Raw genomic sequence first — 18,703 nt, forward strand, 5'->3', positions numbered from 1 at the left:
CACTGTACATAGCTCGATTATTTGTGTTTTGTTCTTGTGTGTGCTATTTTTTTAAGATACAATCTTAGCTACTTTTTGTTTGCTTGGACTGGTCTTGAACTGTGATTATCCTATCTTTGCTTCTCAAGAAATTGGGATTTCTGGCATTCATCAGCATGCATGGATATATTCAAATGTTTTTGAGAGAATAAGTAATTCTATTCTTAGAGACAACTAAGTAGGGTGTGTTTAATCATAAGTAACATTTGTTATGTGTCAATTAGCCTTTGAACATCTTAAAGCTACATTATAAGATATAATATTTTACCAGCTATTGTTATTTAATTGCATAGATAAGTTAATAGCATTACTTGCTGGGGTTTCATAGTTGGTAAGAGAAAGCTGACAATAGAGTTTAAATTGATTCTGATTTTTTTATGAATGAAATATCTTTAATCTGTTCTTCAATTGTGCTGAACCAAAGAAAGACTCTTCTGCATAAGAAAAGCACTAAAAAAGCAGGTAATGACTTAGATAAATTGTGCAATAATATCTTCAAGTTCATTGACATGATTTTTCAGTTCTCTCCTAATTGACCTTGCCAAAAGTGTTCTACTTTTGAGTAGAATGCTGAAATTGTGTGGCAATGCCATGCTAATTAAATTCTAATATTGAGTATGAGAGTTTGGTCAGGTGAACTTGAACGGAATTCTAATATTTTTAAGAATACATGGAAATTACAGAAGTTAAGTTAAAATTATGAAGATAGATGGGAAAAACTAGTTTCCTATATTTATAAAAACATATCCACTAATTAATAAAATCAATAGGCCCTACATAAAGTTGCATGCTCTTATACTGTAATGATTATCATTTTAAAACTAGCTTTTTGCCTTCGAGCTATCGGGGGAAAGACCTACAGGAAAACTACTGTCGAAATCCTCGAGGAGAAGAAGGGGGACCGTGGTGTTTCACAAGCAATCCAGAGGTACGCTACGAAGTCTGTGACATTCCTCAGTGTTCAGAAGGTAAATGAACATGAATGCCGTGTGGGCATCTTATTCCCCTCGTATGTAGCACTGTACTCACTTGAAAAGTAAACAGGAACGAATCCACCACAATACAATGGGCCTTTCCTTCCAATTCAACCATAGGTCAATAGTTATAAGACATTCTCACACCATGTTTTTCAAATGACCAAACTAATGCAAAACAGTAGAGTGATGATCAGTTTGAATTTCAACATGAGCCTGAGTCATCTGTTTGGGGAGAATAACTGTGAGCTTACTTACTTACTTGCTCACCTACCTCAGAAGTCTGCTCTTCTAGATAGAAAGAGCTGAATGAAATTAGCTCTTATTAGGAATCCCAATGACTGTTCATCCAGTATCTACTTCTATAGAAATCTGGTCAAAATGATTGTGGTGTGTTATGAACAAATGTGTGTATCCAGGAGAGAACACTAAAGGGGTTCATTTCAAGATCAATACCCCATGTGTGTTTTGATGAAAATGTGACTAGAACTGCATTTGACACATAGACTGGAACTGAGTGCCATTCAAAATAGTGCCTGAAGACACCAAAGCAGTGAATCCCAGGCCGTCTTTGAAGGCAGTGGCTTCCATCCATGCCTGTGTTCTTATCTCTTCACATAGCGCCAAAAGGCATTGCCAGTACTTCTACAGTAGATAACTGAATGATGGACAATATCCATTTTTAGCATTGTATAATGGTTTGTTTTTTCTTAGTTATTTGCCTACTGAATTGCTCTATTTTTACTTCCATCAACATCCCTAAAATTCCTCCAATCCAAAAGAAAAGCAGATTAAATTATTTTAGGAAATTTATTAGGATTTTGAACTACTTAGGGATGGGAATTGGGATTGCTAAGTACTGTCTGATTTTTGTACTAAGATAGCTTACCTGTTAATGAAACATTTTTTAAAGAATATCCTCCATGAACATCCACTTGATATAAGGCTGATTTTTATTGCTTAACCAGTAAAGGCCATTGTTAGCAAATTGTCACAGAGAAGCTGAATTATGTTTTTTGTTGTTATTTAATCTAAAAACCTTCATGTGCTCAAATCAGTTCCATCTTGGTTTGTAAATTCTTACTTTCCATTCTGTGTCACGTTCTGTTCCCTATTCATTGTTTTCTTTTCCTTTCAAATAATAAACTCATTGTGATAACATAATGAATAAGTCTGTTTTGTATGAATAAGTCTCTAGTTAATATTTGTCTTCAGTTTGCACATGAGACAAGCAAAACCCTACTTTTAGGAAAATCCCCAGCATTAGTTTTCTGAGATCACAAATCATTGACAAAATGTAATTTTTTTTTGTTGGTCGTGGGCCTGGTTACTGTCCCTTGGTTTTTCAGCTCAAGGCTAGTGCTCTACCACTTTAGTCACAGTGACACTTCTGGCTTTTTTTCTGTTTATGTGGTGCTGAGGAATCGAACCCAGGGTCTCATGCATATGAGGCAAGCGCTCTACCACTAAGCCACCTTCCCAGCCCCCAAAATATAATTGTTAACTGTTTTTAATTAAACTATGCTTATCAGAATGTAATTATCTGGTATTAAATCATTACAGAAAATTTGAGGTGACCAAACCTCCCTTAGATGAGGACATTGCTTAATAGTATTAAAGACCCAGAAGGCATTCTGCTTCCTGGACACTAGCTTTCAGATTCACTCTTTCTGGAAACAATTAGGAGGCTGGCAGGAGTAGAAGGGGCCTCCTGTAGGAGAGGTGAACTAGCACCTGCCCTGTAGACAAAACATATTACAGGGAATATGAGGTGAACTCTGCTAAAAAATGAACAATGTTTTAGCAGGCTTTTAATGAAAATTATCCAAAGTAAATAGTAGTGTTAGTACATTCATAGAGGGATAAAAAGAGCTATGTATACAACGGATACCACAAAACATAAAAAAATGCAGCTATGGTGTCAATGATTACTAGGATACATACAAAAGTGAGTAATCATAACATCCAGCATATTTAAAACAGTATAATGAATGTGTGGGCCACTTCTATCCATGAATATGAATTTATCAAAGTGTATATCATTATGTGTGAAATAGCAATGACTAAATCATTTTGTATATTTAAAATTAAAGTTGATCACAAGGCAAGTACCTGTGATCAATATTACTTTTTACAAAAGACATATAGAATAGTATATATGTTTAAAAATTTGTATAACAATATTTGGCAAATTGATTGAATGAATGTCTGAAAATTGTTTAAAAATTTGGTTCATAATTGCATTGTATCTGATACACAAAGCTTAATATTATTAATTAATTAAATTATTAAAATATTAATTAATTAAAAATTTTGAAGTCCATTAGTCTTTGCAAAAGAAACTGAATGATCTTACCACATTTAGATTTTTTTAGTAGTAACAAACTCAAAAAAACAATTATACAACATTTTGACAATAGTTAATATATTGTGTTCTCAAAAAATAATGAGACTGGCTAAGAAGTGTACTCAGAACAAAAATAACACTATGAACTAAAACATGTTTGTTTTTAGCTAAATTTAGCTAATCTACAATGTGTGCATACTGTACTTCACAAAATATGTGTACTTTTTATCTAGACTCAAGGAAGAAAAATCTTCACATAAAATGCACACAAAAAATTACTATCAACAATACTTAATTTGTTGCTGAAACCTGAGGTATAGAAAACCTAAATTTATTACTTTAGTATTTTAGGTTTAAAATAATCATTGTAATTGAAACAAGCGTCAATTTTAATGATTGCTAAATAGTCACATAAATCAATTTTAATTAAGTCAGAACCATTATTTTTAAGTTACCTTATACTTTAAATCCCAAATAATACTGTCATTTTATGTAAAATTACATACTATATGTGGAAAAAGACTTTCAAAAACAAAGATTTAAAAACAAATTTTATATAAAAGAGGATTGATGAAAGTGTTCTTACTTTAATCACACAGTTTTGCTGAACAAATTGACTGTTGGGTTTTCCTAAGAGATAACCTTTACCAGGATAAAATACTGATTCAACATAGATTTAAATACTTAATCTGTTTTACTATGAAAACTCACACCACTTGTAGACTTATGCTTGAGAATAGTACATAATATTTTTAGTTTAGTTACTTAGCATGACACAAATTGTTCAATGAATATTTATATTCTAATTTGTATGTTTTTAAAAGCTTTTTCCTATCAAGCCAGAATTGTGATTAGAAGGTTATACTTATGAAACTCTTACTTAGTTTCATTTTACATGATAAAGAATAATATCTTTGTTTTGAGAAGTGAAGGGCTTACTGGAAAGGTTAAATTATGCAACAGCCCAAGGTACAATTTTTATTCCCTGCCCAATTACACAGGTCATAACTTTTACCTGTTTTTGTAGAAGTTGGACTTGGTTTCCACCTATACCTGTTTGATTTTTACCTGGAAAAAACAGAAGACTCTTAGAATTCCAGAAATTTGAAAAGTGAGTTTAAAATGTGGTCTACTTGAGGCACTTTTTTTTGTAACCATCAGAGTTTGATTCAGTGATAATGCAACAAACTTCTCTGTCATTTGCCTCATACACACTGCCCAATCTAGTTGCTTTCCCAAGGCCTTTTTTATCCTTCAACAGGAGAGGAATGTATTCTTGTAAGAAAGTAGAGGTTAATGCAGAAATTTATTAAAAAAAAAAAAAGCAGGGAATCTGTCCTCATAAAACCACATTATCAGTCTGTCTGGTTAGTATTTTTAAGAAGCTAATGTATGTAGCACAAAATTAAAATCTTCGGTAATGGAATGGACTGTAGACTATAGTTCTGAAGACCTCTTCTAGACACAGGCTTAATGTGCTCTGTTTTAGGTAAGTCCCTAACAATGTACATAAGCCTGTTTACTTTGATATACTTATCAAACCATATCTTAAATGTGAAAAGTATAGGATAAATAATTGATGATGATATAGCTACAATATTTTAACATTTCAGATTTATCACAGGATATGTTTTATTCCAAATATAACAACAGTTTTCATTTGCTTTCCAAATCTAACATTCTTGCTAACTTGTTTTTTTATTTTTATCATATTAGTGCAACATTTTAGTTTTATGTTTTTCCCATTATACTTTATTCAACTATCATGTACCATCAAGTTCCAAGTAAAATCTCCTAAAGTGTTATCACTACCAAAAACAACTTCAGAATCACAGTATCTGAAAATGTGCTATGCAAAGTGAGATCCAATCACTTAGCAGCATCAGCATCCACTGAGAGCTTTTATATCAATGCCCTTGAATATGCTTACATAGTCAAAATTTATCATTGAACTAGAACTAATGGTGATATTTATCCATATTATGTTTGCAGAAGCATTGAATTACATGTTCATTATGGAAAATAGTCACATTATAGTTATGGACTTCATTTGTGTAGCTATTTTCCTTAAACTTTTTATGAATCTTTAAATATAAGGAAAATGTTTTATAATAATGTCCATAGTATGTTTCCTCAGAAAATAAATATATTCACTTTCATTAAAATTATATATACTACTAATGCTGTGAGAATTACAGTAAACATAATTTGAATCTTCAGTAGGTCCCATATAAGAGTAGAAGCTGGGCATTTGTAGTTTACTCTACTCTTGCATTCATTATAAAAGAACAAAGAGTCATAATAAATACTAAACTATTTGCAATAAATATATCAAATTTTGCATTGTTTGTTCTTAATATAAAAGGGAACTAAATGAAGGTGGAAGCCACTTAAATGGAAAGCTGAAATATGATGATCCGTAATCTGTGTTGAACATTTCAACATGGGAAGTGACGTTGGCCAACCTGAAGGTTTCGGTCAACATGCTCTTAGACCCCTCTCATTTATAGGCCAAGTGCTTACTGATTGTGTTGTAGGGATGCAGTATCAAAGAAGAGTAAGCTGAATTAGTCCCTTGTCTTAGTTCATGAATTAACCCAAATGAAAGAAAGTAGATGTACCAAATGGATGAATGGATAGATCATATGTTTCAGAAAGTTAATCTTTATGTCTTGTTACATTGCATTTTAAAAATAGATTTTCAGAAGAGAGTTTTAATACACTTTACCAAATTGCTACAAATATTTATTAGGAAAGATTCCAGTGGATATCTTTCCTCACTTCAGCTAAAGTTAAATGAACAGTAATCACAAGATACAAATGATGTGTTTGAGGAAATTTGCCGGATTCCTACGAAAGCCAAGCAAAGATTTATTCCACAGCATGCTTGCTGCACTACAAAGCAACCTTCTATTTGAGAAGTCTCATTTTCAGCTAGTTGATATGATACAGGTTTTCAGTGTGACATAAGAAAACAGCCAGAAGAGAATAATTAGTTAAGTCACAGAATCATCAATAATATCCTGTATAATTAGATCAGCTTATACATTTTAAAAAGAATGAGTACATGGAGTTCGATAGCAGGTCATCTTCTATGCTAAGGTAGGTAAGACTATAAACTTGTCCTGGCTACTCAACTAACAGAATGAATGCTCTGTATTAGAATAGAATTGAAATTTCTTTTAAAAAGATAATCGTGTCCTTTAAATTGTACCAGTTGTTCTATTTCTGAAGTTGTTTTTAAAAAAATTAATTTTTGATTATGGAATATGAAATTGTGTAATCCAAATTGTTTGGAGGGCAAGTTTGAAAGAATTACTATGCTGAGACTCTTGTATTTTTAACCAACAATCGAAAAGTCACCAAAGATTATTTTATATTTCCAGTTTCCATGTGCCTTTGGATAGTTCTTGAAAAAGTATATACTGATCATTCTGTCCTCAATGGTAGACCTATATGACACTAATTACAAATATCCCCTTGAAAGTTACAATGCATTGTATAGGATGTATTGTATGCTATTATTTGTGGAGATTAGGCCCCAATTAGGATGATATATAGAGTTGTCAATTTGTTTACTAAACAGTTGTGTTACTATTCCTTAAATGGAACAGTGGTGTCTATGCTTTGCTGCCAGAAACAATTAACATTCTGTCCTTTCATGTTATCAGTTGAATGTATGACCTGCAATGGGGAAAGCTATCGAGGGCCTATGGATCATACTGAATCAGGCAAGATTTGCCAGCGTTGGGATCATCAGACACCACACCGGCACAAGTTTTTGCCAGAAAGGTAAATTTTCATTAAATCTTGATTCCAATGTTTCTCTGTATAAACTGTTATTTGCTCCATGAGATGCTGTTATGATGTTTTCTTGATAGGGAATTGAATTACAATTTAGAACTACCCTGAAGATTCAAGCCTCTTCTTAAATAGTTGCTACTGCATTTATGTTTGGAGGAGGTAGTCTTAGGGGTTTTATGGAGTCTATGAGGACAATGACAACCATTTTAATTGGTCTTAGCTGACTAGGATGAGTTCTAAAATCAGGAAGGTGTTGAACACAAGACTATTATAGGACACAGAGAGGAACAATAACAAAAACTTTGTCTGACTCTTCCATAAGGTAAAAAAAATCAGGAGGGAAGGCAATTCAGTTCAATAATGACCATGTGGACCATTGGTCCTGTGGGAGAAGGGACTATTGCTAAATATAAGCAAGTTATTTACAGCAGCACCTTCAGAAACTCAGAAACCCTAGTGTGTTGTGCAATTTTAAATAAGGCCAGATATTTTAGAGAAGTCAAACAACTAATCTACTTTTTCCCCATGAAAGTATTTTGATCTCACCTAGTTAACAACAATAAAAATATTTATCTTTTTCTGTTCATTCATTTCACATTGCATTGTTATGTTGAGTGACAGCTGATCATACCTACAATCCTTGCTACTGAGAAGGTTAAGATCGAGAGGCTCCAGATTTAAGGGTAGCCCAGGCAGAAAAGTCTGAGAGAGTCTATCTTCAAAATAACATGAAAGGCTAGACTGGAGGTGTGACTCAGTGGTAAAGCACCAACAGGGAGCAAATGAGCCAAGCAAGCAGGAGTCCCTGAGTCTATAACCCTTTACTGTCACAAAGGAAGGAAGGAAGGGGGAGGGAGAAAGAAAGAAAGGAAGGAAGGAAGGAAGGAAGGAAGGAAGGAAGGAAAGAAGGAAGGAAGGAAGGAAGGAAGGATACAGGGAGAGAGGGAAGAAAGGAAGGAGGGAAGAAAGGATAAAGTGAAGGAAGGAGGAAGTAAGAAAATAGGAAGCAAGGAAAATGGAAGAAAGGAAAAGAAAAGATGGAAAGAAGGAGAAGGGAAGGAAGAGAAAGAAAGGAAGGAAGAAGGAGAGAAGAAAAGAGGAAGAGAGAAAGAAGGAAAGAAAGAAGAAAAAAGAAAAAGAAAGTTTTAAGTAAAAACAATTTTTTCATTTTTTTCTATGTTGTCACGTTAGAGTTTGAGCACTGGCCCTCGTTCACACTAGGCACTTAAGCTTTTACTCAGACTTTCAGTTTTTATTTTGTTTCCAAGGCAGTATCTTTCTTCTACCTTCATCTAGGCTGGCCTTAAAGTCCTAATCCTCTGTTTCCCAAGTAGCTGGGGTTACAAGCATGTATAACCATACTCAGCCAAAATCCTTTATTTTTATTACTAAGAATAAAAACACAAAACTTTAGAAACAAAACCCCCTTCTCTGTCTTCCTATGGATATTGATATGAGGTGGTTTATTTTGTTCCCCTCCCCTTTTTTGTTTTTGTTTTTGTTTGGTTTTGTCTTCTTACGCTTTCCAATGATATTAAAATTTTAGTTTATTTTGTAAATGCATCTCTAAAAAGTTAGAACAGAAGAATATGGTAGTAATTAAAATCAAGTCACGATTGAAGACAGTTAATTTAGAGGGAGGTGGTTGTGGAAAAGGTAGGTGGTGTGATGGGGTTTGTCTCTTGCTCTGCTGGATGGGAGGCCATGACCTAGAAAGGCTCTATTTCTAAAATTGAGCTATCATTAGTAACAGAGCTATTGAAACCCAACTTTCAGTTTGAACTCAAGCCTGCCCTAAAAGAGGACCTGTTTCCTTAATGAGCATTGTGCAGGAGGTCATGCATTGGAATTTGTCCTTAATTGGGCTCGGTGAGAGAGGCACTCAGTTCAGGACCTGAACTGGTGGTCAGGTAACAAAAGGACCTAACTAATGAGCAAAGAAGATGATACTCTACACTTAGTGGAATATGTAAGTTAGTAAATTTGATAGTGGATGATTGACAGTCTTGGTAAAGCTGTTCTTTCCCCAGCTCGTAGTAGCCAAGCTAAGTGGGAAGTTATTGTATAGGCTGAGGGCTCCATGGTGTTCCAGGCAGATTTACGTGACACTTTTCTTGGTGTGGTTTGCAGATATCCCGACAAGGGCTTTGATGATAATTATTGCCGCAATCCTGATGGCAAGCCGAGGCCATGGTGCTATACTCTTGACCCTGACACCCCTTGGGAGTACTGTGCAATTAAAATGTGTGGTAAGTTAGGGCCAAATTTATTGCTTCCTTTTCCTCTCTTAGACTGGATCTAAGCAGGCGATTATTAGTCAGACAGGTTAGCAGCTATTTTACTTGATACTTTAATGTGTGTAGGTTTTACTATTTTAAAAATGTTACATAATCCTATCTAATCTTAAAAGAATTGGAAAGCTCTTATTTTGAAAGGAATACATATGCATGTATTTATATTTTAAAAACAATTATACTTGGAGAAAAGCTTTAACATTTTAATGTTATTAATAGAATTATGAGCTGGGTGCTGATGGCTCATGCCTGTAATCCTAGCTACTCAGGAGGCTGAGATCAGGGGATCTCGGTTCGAAGCCAGCCTGGGCAGGAAAGTTTGTGAGACTCTTACCTTCAATACACTAATCAGAAAAGGCTGGAAGTGGCACTGTGGCTCAAGAGATAGAGGGCTAGCCTTGAACACAAAGAGGCTCAGGGACAGCACACAGGACCTGAGTTCAAGGCCCAGGACTGACAAAAACAAATGAATTAAATAATAATAATAGTATAAAATCAATAATCTAATGAAAAATCTATCCAGAGAGGAAGGAAAGGGTCAGGGAATTATGCTACATCACAAACATTTTAGGACAGGATAAACTAAGGCCTGAGATCGTTCCCTTACAATCTTGGATTCTAGCTGTATGTTTTCTCTTTGGAGACATAGCACAGTGAATGACAGGCTGCAAAGAAGCACAGTAAGTGGAGCAGAAGCTTCTCACAGATGTCTTTAATCTCTAGAAGCTGATCCTCACTTCTCTGGCTATCCTTGTACACAGCCTGCATTCTCTTTCAATCTGTTTCTTAGCATTTCCTTTGATCCTTTTCTTGAAGCTGGCCCTTACCCAGCTCTTCTGAGTGCATGCAAAATAGTTTCTTATCTATTATAACCCTTTAAATTTGTGTCTTCTCTTTCAGGGCTACACACAGACATGTATTCTTTGGAATTATGCTGCATAATAATTTAATATAGGCTTTTTAGTTTCAAAGAAGAGAGAAATCTATAAGATCAAATACCCTACCCAGAATACATGCAGTTACATATTTCCTTGCAAATATATTTGCAACTATCTAACCAAATATATCTAGATAATTGCATAGTTATTTATAGTAACTTGATTGAGATATTCTAGTGACAAACCATTCCTAAATATTGTTCATTGTTTTACTGACAAGGTAAATCTCTTCCCACTTAGATCTGCTAATATAAGGAAATGTTTGAGGCAGTTCATAAAGCCTATAGGAAGGGGATGTGCCTGGCATGTGTAAAATAACTGCAGAATTTGAAGCCTCTTACAGTAAAACACAATGTTTCAAGGAGGTTGAGTCATCTGTTTTGTGCTTTAAGATAAAAGATGGTACTTGTAACCGTATTTCTCTGTATAGACTGGGTTAATGCCACTCACTAACTTCTTTAATAATATTAATCTTTCCATGACTCTAGTTCAGTTAGATACAGCAACCTAACTACTTCCTTTCCATATTTTAGGCACTCTTTTAACAGTTGTGTGGAGTGATACTCATGGAGGCACACATGCACATACACACATGTACACATACACGATCACCTTCATATTCAACTGGTGTACACACACCATTAATCAGAGTGTCACCCTCCTCATTGGTTCTAAATCACTCTTTGGTGTATTTCTAAAGGCTATTGGGAGAGGAAAGAAATAAGATGGATATGAGGTTTCCTGTTAACTAGTTTCCACTTTCTTTTCTAAAGAGGAACTAGCTAAAGAGGAACAAGATAACTTAAGTAAGTTACATGCAATACTCTTGAGGGTTGTGTTATAGTAGATTTTTATGATATATCAGTTCTAAGAAAATGATAGTAGATATTAAGAGGCCAACTTATATCTTTCAGATGAAAATAATCATGTTTGTGTGGTGTAATGTTACTTAACCACAGTGACTGCTTCACTGTGTTCATAAGTTTTATCTGTATTCAAGGAGATTTACTTACACTAGTTCTAATAGATAATGGAATGTCTGATTACAATTGATTTTAGTTCTATTGTTATATTTTGGTGCCAGATTCCTGGTTATCTCAGTTTGAACCACCAGGACTCATTCTGATTTTTCCATACGTTTGAAGATGAGAATAGAGTTGATGATCGTGTTACTCACTCTCTTGAAAACTGAAGAAAGGTTTTAAACTCTTGTTTCATTATGTAATAACTATATTAATGATGGTTTCACTATTTATTTAATTCCTACAGAAAGGAACTTTCTGCCTAGTATCTATGATTCTTATTTCAATTGTGCACAAACTATTGTGGTGAGGTCTGTAAAGAAAGGTGTGAAGACAGGAATGTGTAGGCTGCCTTGTGATAAATACTGAAGAAATGGGAAGTCGATTATATGAGTAGGGAATGGAGCAAACAGAAAGAAGATGAGAAAAATTAACGTGATCGATGAGAAAATAAGCAGGAGAATGTTTTGCTATCCATTGGAATCTAGAATAGCAGTTTCCAAACTGTTGTACATGAAACCAGAGGGACCTGGACTCTCTCTGTGGTCTGTGAGGATAGGTTCTAATATAGTTCTAATCAATACAGATTCTTTCTCCAAGGCCTCAGCTTGAAATGCATATGCTCCTCAGATGTCAAGTAAATCTAACACTACTTTTTCCATTCATTCTTTTGTACTTTGAAGGAAAATAAAGGGAAATATCCCATCCTACCTGAATTTTACTCCTGTGCATTTCCCTGGGCTGGAAGAGATCTTTGCCTATTTTCCTCTTATATTGTGGATGCGTTATAATTCCTTAACTGTCTTTAACACATATACATATACACATGTGTACTTCTCTGTGTATATGTATTAGAACCTTGACATCACAAGAAATTTCAAAAGTAATTTAATTATATGAAAACCATTCAAGGCAGTATGATGAAATGAGAAACAACAAGATTGTCCCAACTATAATACAAAAGGTACAAGTTAGTAAGAAATAAAGACTAGACATTAATGTAGAAAGGAAAGCAAGATACAAAAATATGTGAACAATATTAACCAGGTAGAATGACTAGTAAATTTGATAAATTGTGTGTAGTAGAAAATCATGGAGGAAAAAAATAAAATACTGCAAGCGAGCAAGCATATGCATATGTAAGAGCATTAGTCTGAGGACAGAGATGAATACTTGAAATTCACTGTTGGTGTTTGCACTCCTGGCACATACCAATTCAGTCTTCTCTATGGAGTTGTATATGTTACAAGTATATGTTGTATATGTTACAGTAAGAACCTTGAACATAAGGCTATCTCAGCAATTAGAGAACATGGAGAAGGGTATTAGCTCCTTTCTTTAGATCTGAATAGCTCTAATAAGTCAATCACTTTTCTAGGACCTTTTCCTAGAGATAGATGAAACAAGATAGACCTAGAGCTATAATAAAGGTGGAATTTCTGACCTTTATTCTATCTTATTTTATTTATTTTTTGGTCAGTCATGGGGCCTGAACTCTGGGCCTGGCCGGTGTCCCTCAGCTCTTCAGCTCAAGGCTACGTTCTACCACTTGAGCCATAGTACTACTTCTGGCTTTTTCTGCTTATGTGGTACTGAGGAATTGAACCTGGGCCCTCATGCATTCAAGGCAAGCACTCTACTACTGAGCCACCTTCCCTGCCCCAGATCTTTATTTTTACACACGCTAATAAAGCAAGAGCTGATAATGTCTTGGTATTGAGATACTCACACTTTCCAAATTTGAATATTACTCTCTGTTCCCTTTTGTGATGGATAATAAGTTTGCTGCTGTCATCCGGCTTCCAAACTTCTGTCTTACAATTAGTGTCATTAGCAGTGAAGGATGTGTACTGCTTATTATCTGCAAATGTTCATTGGGAAGCTCTGCCACAAGCCTTCCTTCACACCATATTCCTCACACAGACATGTATACCCATTTGTCAAGAGCCCACAACCATTCCAGCTGCATACATTTTGGCAGAGTTCTGAGTATATGGAATTTTAAGACATTGCAAACATACAATAAGATTTAGAGTCCTTCAAAGTGTGCAAATGAAGTACTTATTTTGTAATAAGTTCATATTGTTATTAAGTTTGTTCTATGTATTAATTCACTCTTTTTCATAGAAATAATATGGGTTGAGTCTAATTGTGTTTTCTAAAGTGAACTATAGTATGTCTCTGAAGTTGCAAAACTCCCTTTTATGTCTTAAGGACCATCATCTTTTCCCTGAAATAGGATTTCTTGTGCTGTTTAAACTCATTGATTATTTAACACCATTTTAAAACTTCTTGGACTGAAGACATCTGTAGACTTTTTGTGCCTGTACCAGTGCTTGAACTAGAGAGCTTCATATACTGTTGCTCACCTTGCTTACTCATGGCTGGGGTTCTGCCACTTCAGACATGCCCTCAATGGAAGATTTTGGTGGCAAATTTGAACAGGAGTATAAGGGACCTTTCTACTTGATCTAACTTCCAAGCATAGTCCTTTGGATCTTAGGCTCCTGAGTAGCTAGTATGATAGGCATGAGTCACTTACATACTTTGACATGGGTGGGAACCTTATATTATCTTTACAGGTCACATGACTCTATTGTATTAGAAATTAAAACAGAAATTTGAAGGTAATCAACTATAATAATAGTAAAGTCATTGGATATCAATATATATTGTAGCACATATATAATATATAATACAAATATATATAATTAAATAGAAGTCATATGTTATAAATGAATAAACAAAAACAGTGGCATTGTAGTTTACTTTTTGTTTTTGTTTTCAAATGTATTTCTTGCAAATTTTGAAATGTCATGTTAATAGAAGACAGCTGAGTGATTTTTGTCTATGAGGCTAGTATGTGCCACATAGCATGTGGAAAACTCGCTATGTGGAGGGTAAATTATGTCATAACATTACTATGAAGGAAGTTTTTATCTCTTTAGTTCCTGAAAGAATCGTTGGGCTCTCAGTTGTCTTTGGACCATCTGAGAATGCCATGAGTCAGAACATATAACCCTGTTATAGTCCCCTAGAATATAATAATTAGGATACACTTTCTGGCTGCTCAGCTGATCCTAGCCTCTCAGGGTAACTCACTCAGTTGGAGACCTCTTCAGTCTTCTTTTCCTCTGATTTTCTTCATGAATCCTGAGGTGTTGTCTGTTTTTCTGCATAAACTCAGTTTGCATGAGCAGTACCACCATTTATCAAAGTCTAAGGTCCAAAGGAGTTGATTGATACTTGACTTGGTACTGTCCTGTAATTTTATATTTGATTCATCTCTAAAAGCTGTCAATTTTTCATATACTTTTCAATATAGCCATGGGGTTTATCACTGTTTCATTTATGTAGGATAGCATTGTTTTTTTTCATTGCAAATGTTTGAATAACCTCCACAGTTTTCTCTTTGTCCACAATTTTCCTCCTTTAGTTCCTTCTTCACAATGCAAACTGAAGGATGTCTAAAATTCTGCTGATACCTTCATTCTCAGCATACAACACACAGACCCACACATGCTATAGTTAGCACTTTCGTGATTTTCTTTAATCCCAGGACAAAGATGAAGTGTATTTTCTCCTGTATGGCCTCATATATAGCTATCTTTTCCTGCATGTTTTCTTGCCTGCTTTTCCAGCTAGATCCTTGATATCTATGTATTTCTTCTGTTCTGAATATTTTTTCTTTCTTAATCACTTGGATGAATACCTTCTTTATTCCTTATGTATTCATACCATCAAAAACATCTCCCATATATTTTTTAGCCTTAATTTTATGTTTATTTCTGAATTTTTTTGGTTAAAGCATCTCTTCTAAAACAGTGTGTATAGGTTGTATGTGTGTATTCCTTAGTATTTACCACATAGCAATTATAGAAGTTCAACAAAATCCCTGAAAGTGGTATGGATTTTGTTGCTGTTGTTTTATTTTGTTTTCTTTGTTTTTTTTTCTGCTCCATTCCCAGGTAATTCTCTTGTACTTGATTTTCAGATAAAAATAAGAAAGAAAGATTTGCTTCTTATTTCTCATCCTTCAGTTTTATGTTATCCTTCAGTTTTGTGTCCCTGGGCTAGAAATGATTATTTGATTATTGTTTTGATGGATTTTTACCATTTTTACCATCAAAATAAACTATTTTTGTCCTTGATCATATCTCTATTTTTTCTTTTTCTTCCCTTTCCTTCTTATTTTTAAACTTCTAGGTAATTAAGTATGCAGAGCAATTTTAGAAGTGATCTTTCATAGCTAAATTTTATATTCAGATTATTACAATAGAATGAACTGTATCCCCTGTCAAATATAAATGCTAAAATTCTATGTCCCAGTATGATTACAAAGCTAGATGCTAATCTGGTAAAAATTAATGGTCCTATAATAAGAAGAGAGTTTTTTTTCTCCCTTGCTAATCTTGTAGCATCGTACAGTACAAGGCAAAACAACAGCCATCCACAAGCCAGGAATAGCCCACAGTAGGAACTCACGTGGCTAAGACCTGTGTCTTAGACTTCTCAGTCTATAGAATTGTGAGGAAATAAATTACTCTTGTTTAAACTATTAAGTCTGTGATTTTTTGTTACAGTAGCATGCTCAGACTGATATGCAAAAATGTTTAAACCTTTCTCTTGGTAAAACTGAATGCTGATTTTATTTAAAGGCAACACTGTAGTTAGTGGCTCACCTCAGTAATCCTAGCTACTTAGGAGTCTGAGATCTGAGGATTGTGGTTTGAAGCCTGCCTAGGCAGGAAAAGTCCAAAAAACTCTCATCCCCAATTAACCATGACACGCTAAAAGTGGACCTGTAGCTCAAGTGGTTTGGTGCTAGCCTTGAGCAAAAGAACTCAGGGACAGCACCAAGGCCCAGAGTTCAAACTCCAGTATTCACACACACACACACACACACACACACACACACACACAAACTTACACACACACTCAGTGTGTTGTATACTGAGAAAATTACAACAAATTTTTTTCTTCTTAAAGAAAATTGATTATTTCATTGAGTTTTATTAATCAATCCAACAACAGAACAGAGATTCAAAGAAATAGAGCTACATTGTATCCTGAGCCAGGAAAAAATGCTATCAATACACTTCACAAGGGTCTTTATGGATTTTCCAAGTCGTCTTCTAAGAAATAAGGCTATAGAATTGAAGACCTTTCATGAAAGTCTTGTCTCTTGAGCATTCTGTACCAGAAAAGTCTTGGACAAAGTCCAGGGAAGTTTCAGATATGAATCCTGGCCTCAAATGGAAAGCAAACGTGCAAACAATTTGAGGTTTGTACTTTGGAGGTCTTTACTACTTTCCCATGTCAATTTTAAAACAAGAAGCACTTTAAATTTACAGTGAGTCAGATCCTGCCCTTTGTGGTCCAAAGAGCACAAGTGCTGTAGATGGGAGAGTGACTTTATACACTGTACTCAATCTCCAGGGACTATCATAAAGTAAATCCTATGTTTCAGCTCCTTTTCAGTTAGAAAGAGATAACCAGGCCTTTGTTCACTGATTTGCTAAGTTGTTCTTTACTACTACAAAATGAACTGAAGTACCTTATCTATATTAAGGAATCTGAATTTTCTCGGTGAGATGTTGGGGTTGAGAAAGGATTTTAAATGCAAAGTTTTACTTATCTTCTAAATAAAGCTTACAAAGCTCTTGGTGTAGCCCTTTGTAATGTATACATGCATTTGTACTCTGTGGCTCTTTTTAATATTTCCCCACCAGGGTCATGTTTTTGTCTGCAGAATATTGATCAAAGGTATTTATTTATTTTATCATTTATTTTGGTATAAGTCCTATATATTTCCAAAGTTCTATATATTTCATGATCCTCTTGTTTTAGTCTTCTGAGTAATAGGATTATAGACATGCACCACTAGGCCTGGTTTGATCAGATGTATTATTACTGATCTTGTTCCACTGATTTCTGTCTGTCTGGGGTACAAGATGCTTGCTCTATGAATAAGGCATATAGATGTTCTTTCTCTCATAAGAATCTATTCACACTTAAAATTCCACAATCAGATCACAGTATATCCATACCATAATTGTAAAGAATGCTTTTAAGAGATGCATGCTGTATTTGATCATATTCTAACAGGGCAGTGAAAAATTTCAATAGCAAATGTTGTTTTCCTTAAAGTATTTCCAAACAGAAAACTTTGTGTCAATCATCAAAGGAAAACATTCCTTCACTCATAGGCCTCTGAGGATCGTATAAATATCTTTATATGTGCTTCCAAAGCAAGGCCACCACTGACACAACTGGCAAAATATTTTATTTCTGAGGAGCTCTCCAAAGAGCTCTTGGTATTTTCAGGGTGAAGGCAGTAGGCATGCTTGCAAAAATGTTTATGTATATGATGATGCTGTGTTCTAAAAACACATTGCTTAGTCCCAACTTGATCAGCTTCAGCTGATATTTGGCAGTGTTTCTGTGCTTCTTTAACACTTGGCTTGGCCACTGGAGGCCTTTAAAGCCTTCCCTTATTCAGACCCCTTGTTGAAGGATTAAGTACAAAGAAATGCCTTTCCCAATATTTAATAGCTGTTTCCAAATCCATTATCATGAAACATTTGTTTCATTTTTGCATGAGCCTTTGATATTTATACAGTACAAGAGAAGAGCCTATTTGCTGCAGTTGAGGAAGAATTAATCATATTAGAATAGTAAGCATGTGGACAGCAAAGATCAAGCATGTATGTCATGGTTAAATGGCCTATGAACAAATCAGTCACCATACTCCTTCCCTACCAGATAAAATTTATTAAACAGCTTCATAAACTCCTTAACAGCTCTTATTTATTGATGAAAATTATTTTGTTACCCTGTTGTACTAATATATCTTTATCCACCATATTATTCAGTCTGTCTACTGCCTTTAGAAATATGTGGTTTTTCTTTATGAGATCATGTCTAGCAGTTGAAGGTACTTTGTACTGAAAGAAAAATATCAGCTGAATAATGCTCATTGTGGTTAAAATTATGTGGGTATATTTCCAATGAATTAAGGCACAATGAAAAGGTGAAGCTGTGAAGTTACTCAAAAGTTATATATAATTAATAATTCTTATTAAAAGAATTGGTAAAAATAGTAATTTCATTCAGTTTTATTTTTAATGTTGTAGGTTGATGATACTAAGGTTTGAACTCAGGGTCTACCACCTTCAGGGCAAGCACTCTACCACTTGAACCAGGCCTCTAGGCCTGCTCTTTGCTGGTTATTTTTGAAATAGGGTTTGCTAACTTTTCTGGTTAATATTAGATCCTATTTCTC

General features: G+C 34.6%; 1 protein-coding gene across 2 annotated transcripts in view; it reads left to right on the top strand.

Moving 5' to 3' along the window:
- Positions 1 to 18,703, top strand: part of Hgf (hepatocyte growth factor) — a 71,499-nt gene that overhangs the window by 17,188 nt on the left and 35,608 nt on the right. The window contains exons 5-7 of one of the 2 annotated variants that reach the window (XM_042684763.1): positions 865 to 1,007; positions 7,032 to 7,152; positions 9,295 to 9,413. In XM_042684763.1, coding sequence (XP_042540697.1) covers positions 865 to 1,007; positions 7,032 to 7,152; positions 9,295 to 9,413 — 383 coding nt within the window. The remainder of the gene's footprint in view (positions 1 to 864; positions 1,008 to 7,031; positions 7,153 to 9,294; positions 9,414 to 18,703) is intronic. The other variant, XM_042684764.1, reaches the window with a different exon arrangement.

This window comes from Dipodomys spectabilis, unplaced genomic scaffold (genome assembly GCF_019054845.1).
Source record: "Dipodomys spectabilis isolate Male_0828 unplaced genomic scaffold, ASM1905484v1 ptg000089l, whole genome shotgun sequence".
Taxonomy (NCBI): domain Eukaryota; kingdom Metazoa; phylum Chordata; class Mammalia; order Rodentia; family Heteromyidae; genus Dipodomys; species Dipodomys spectabilis.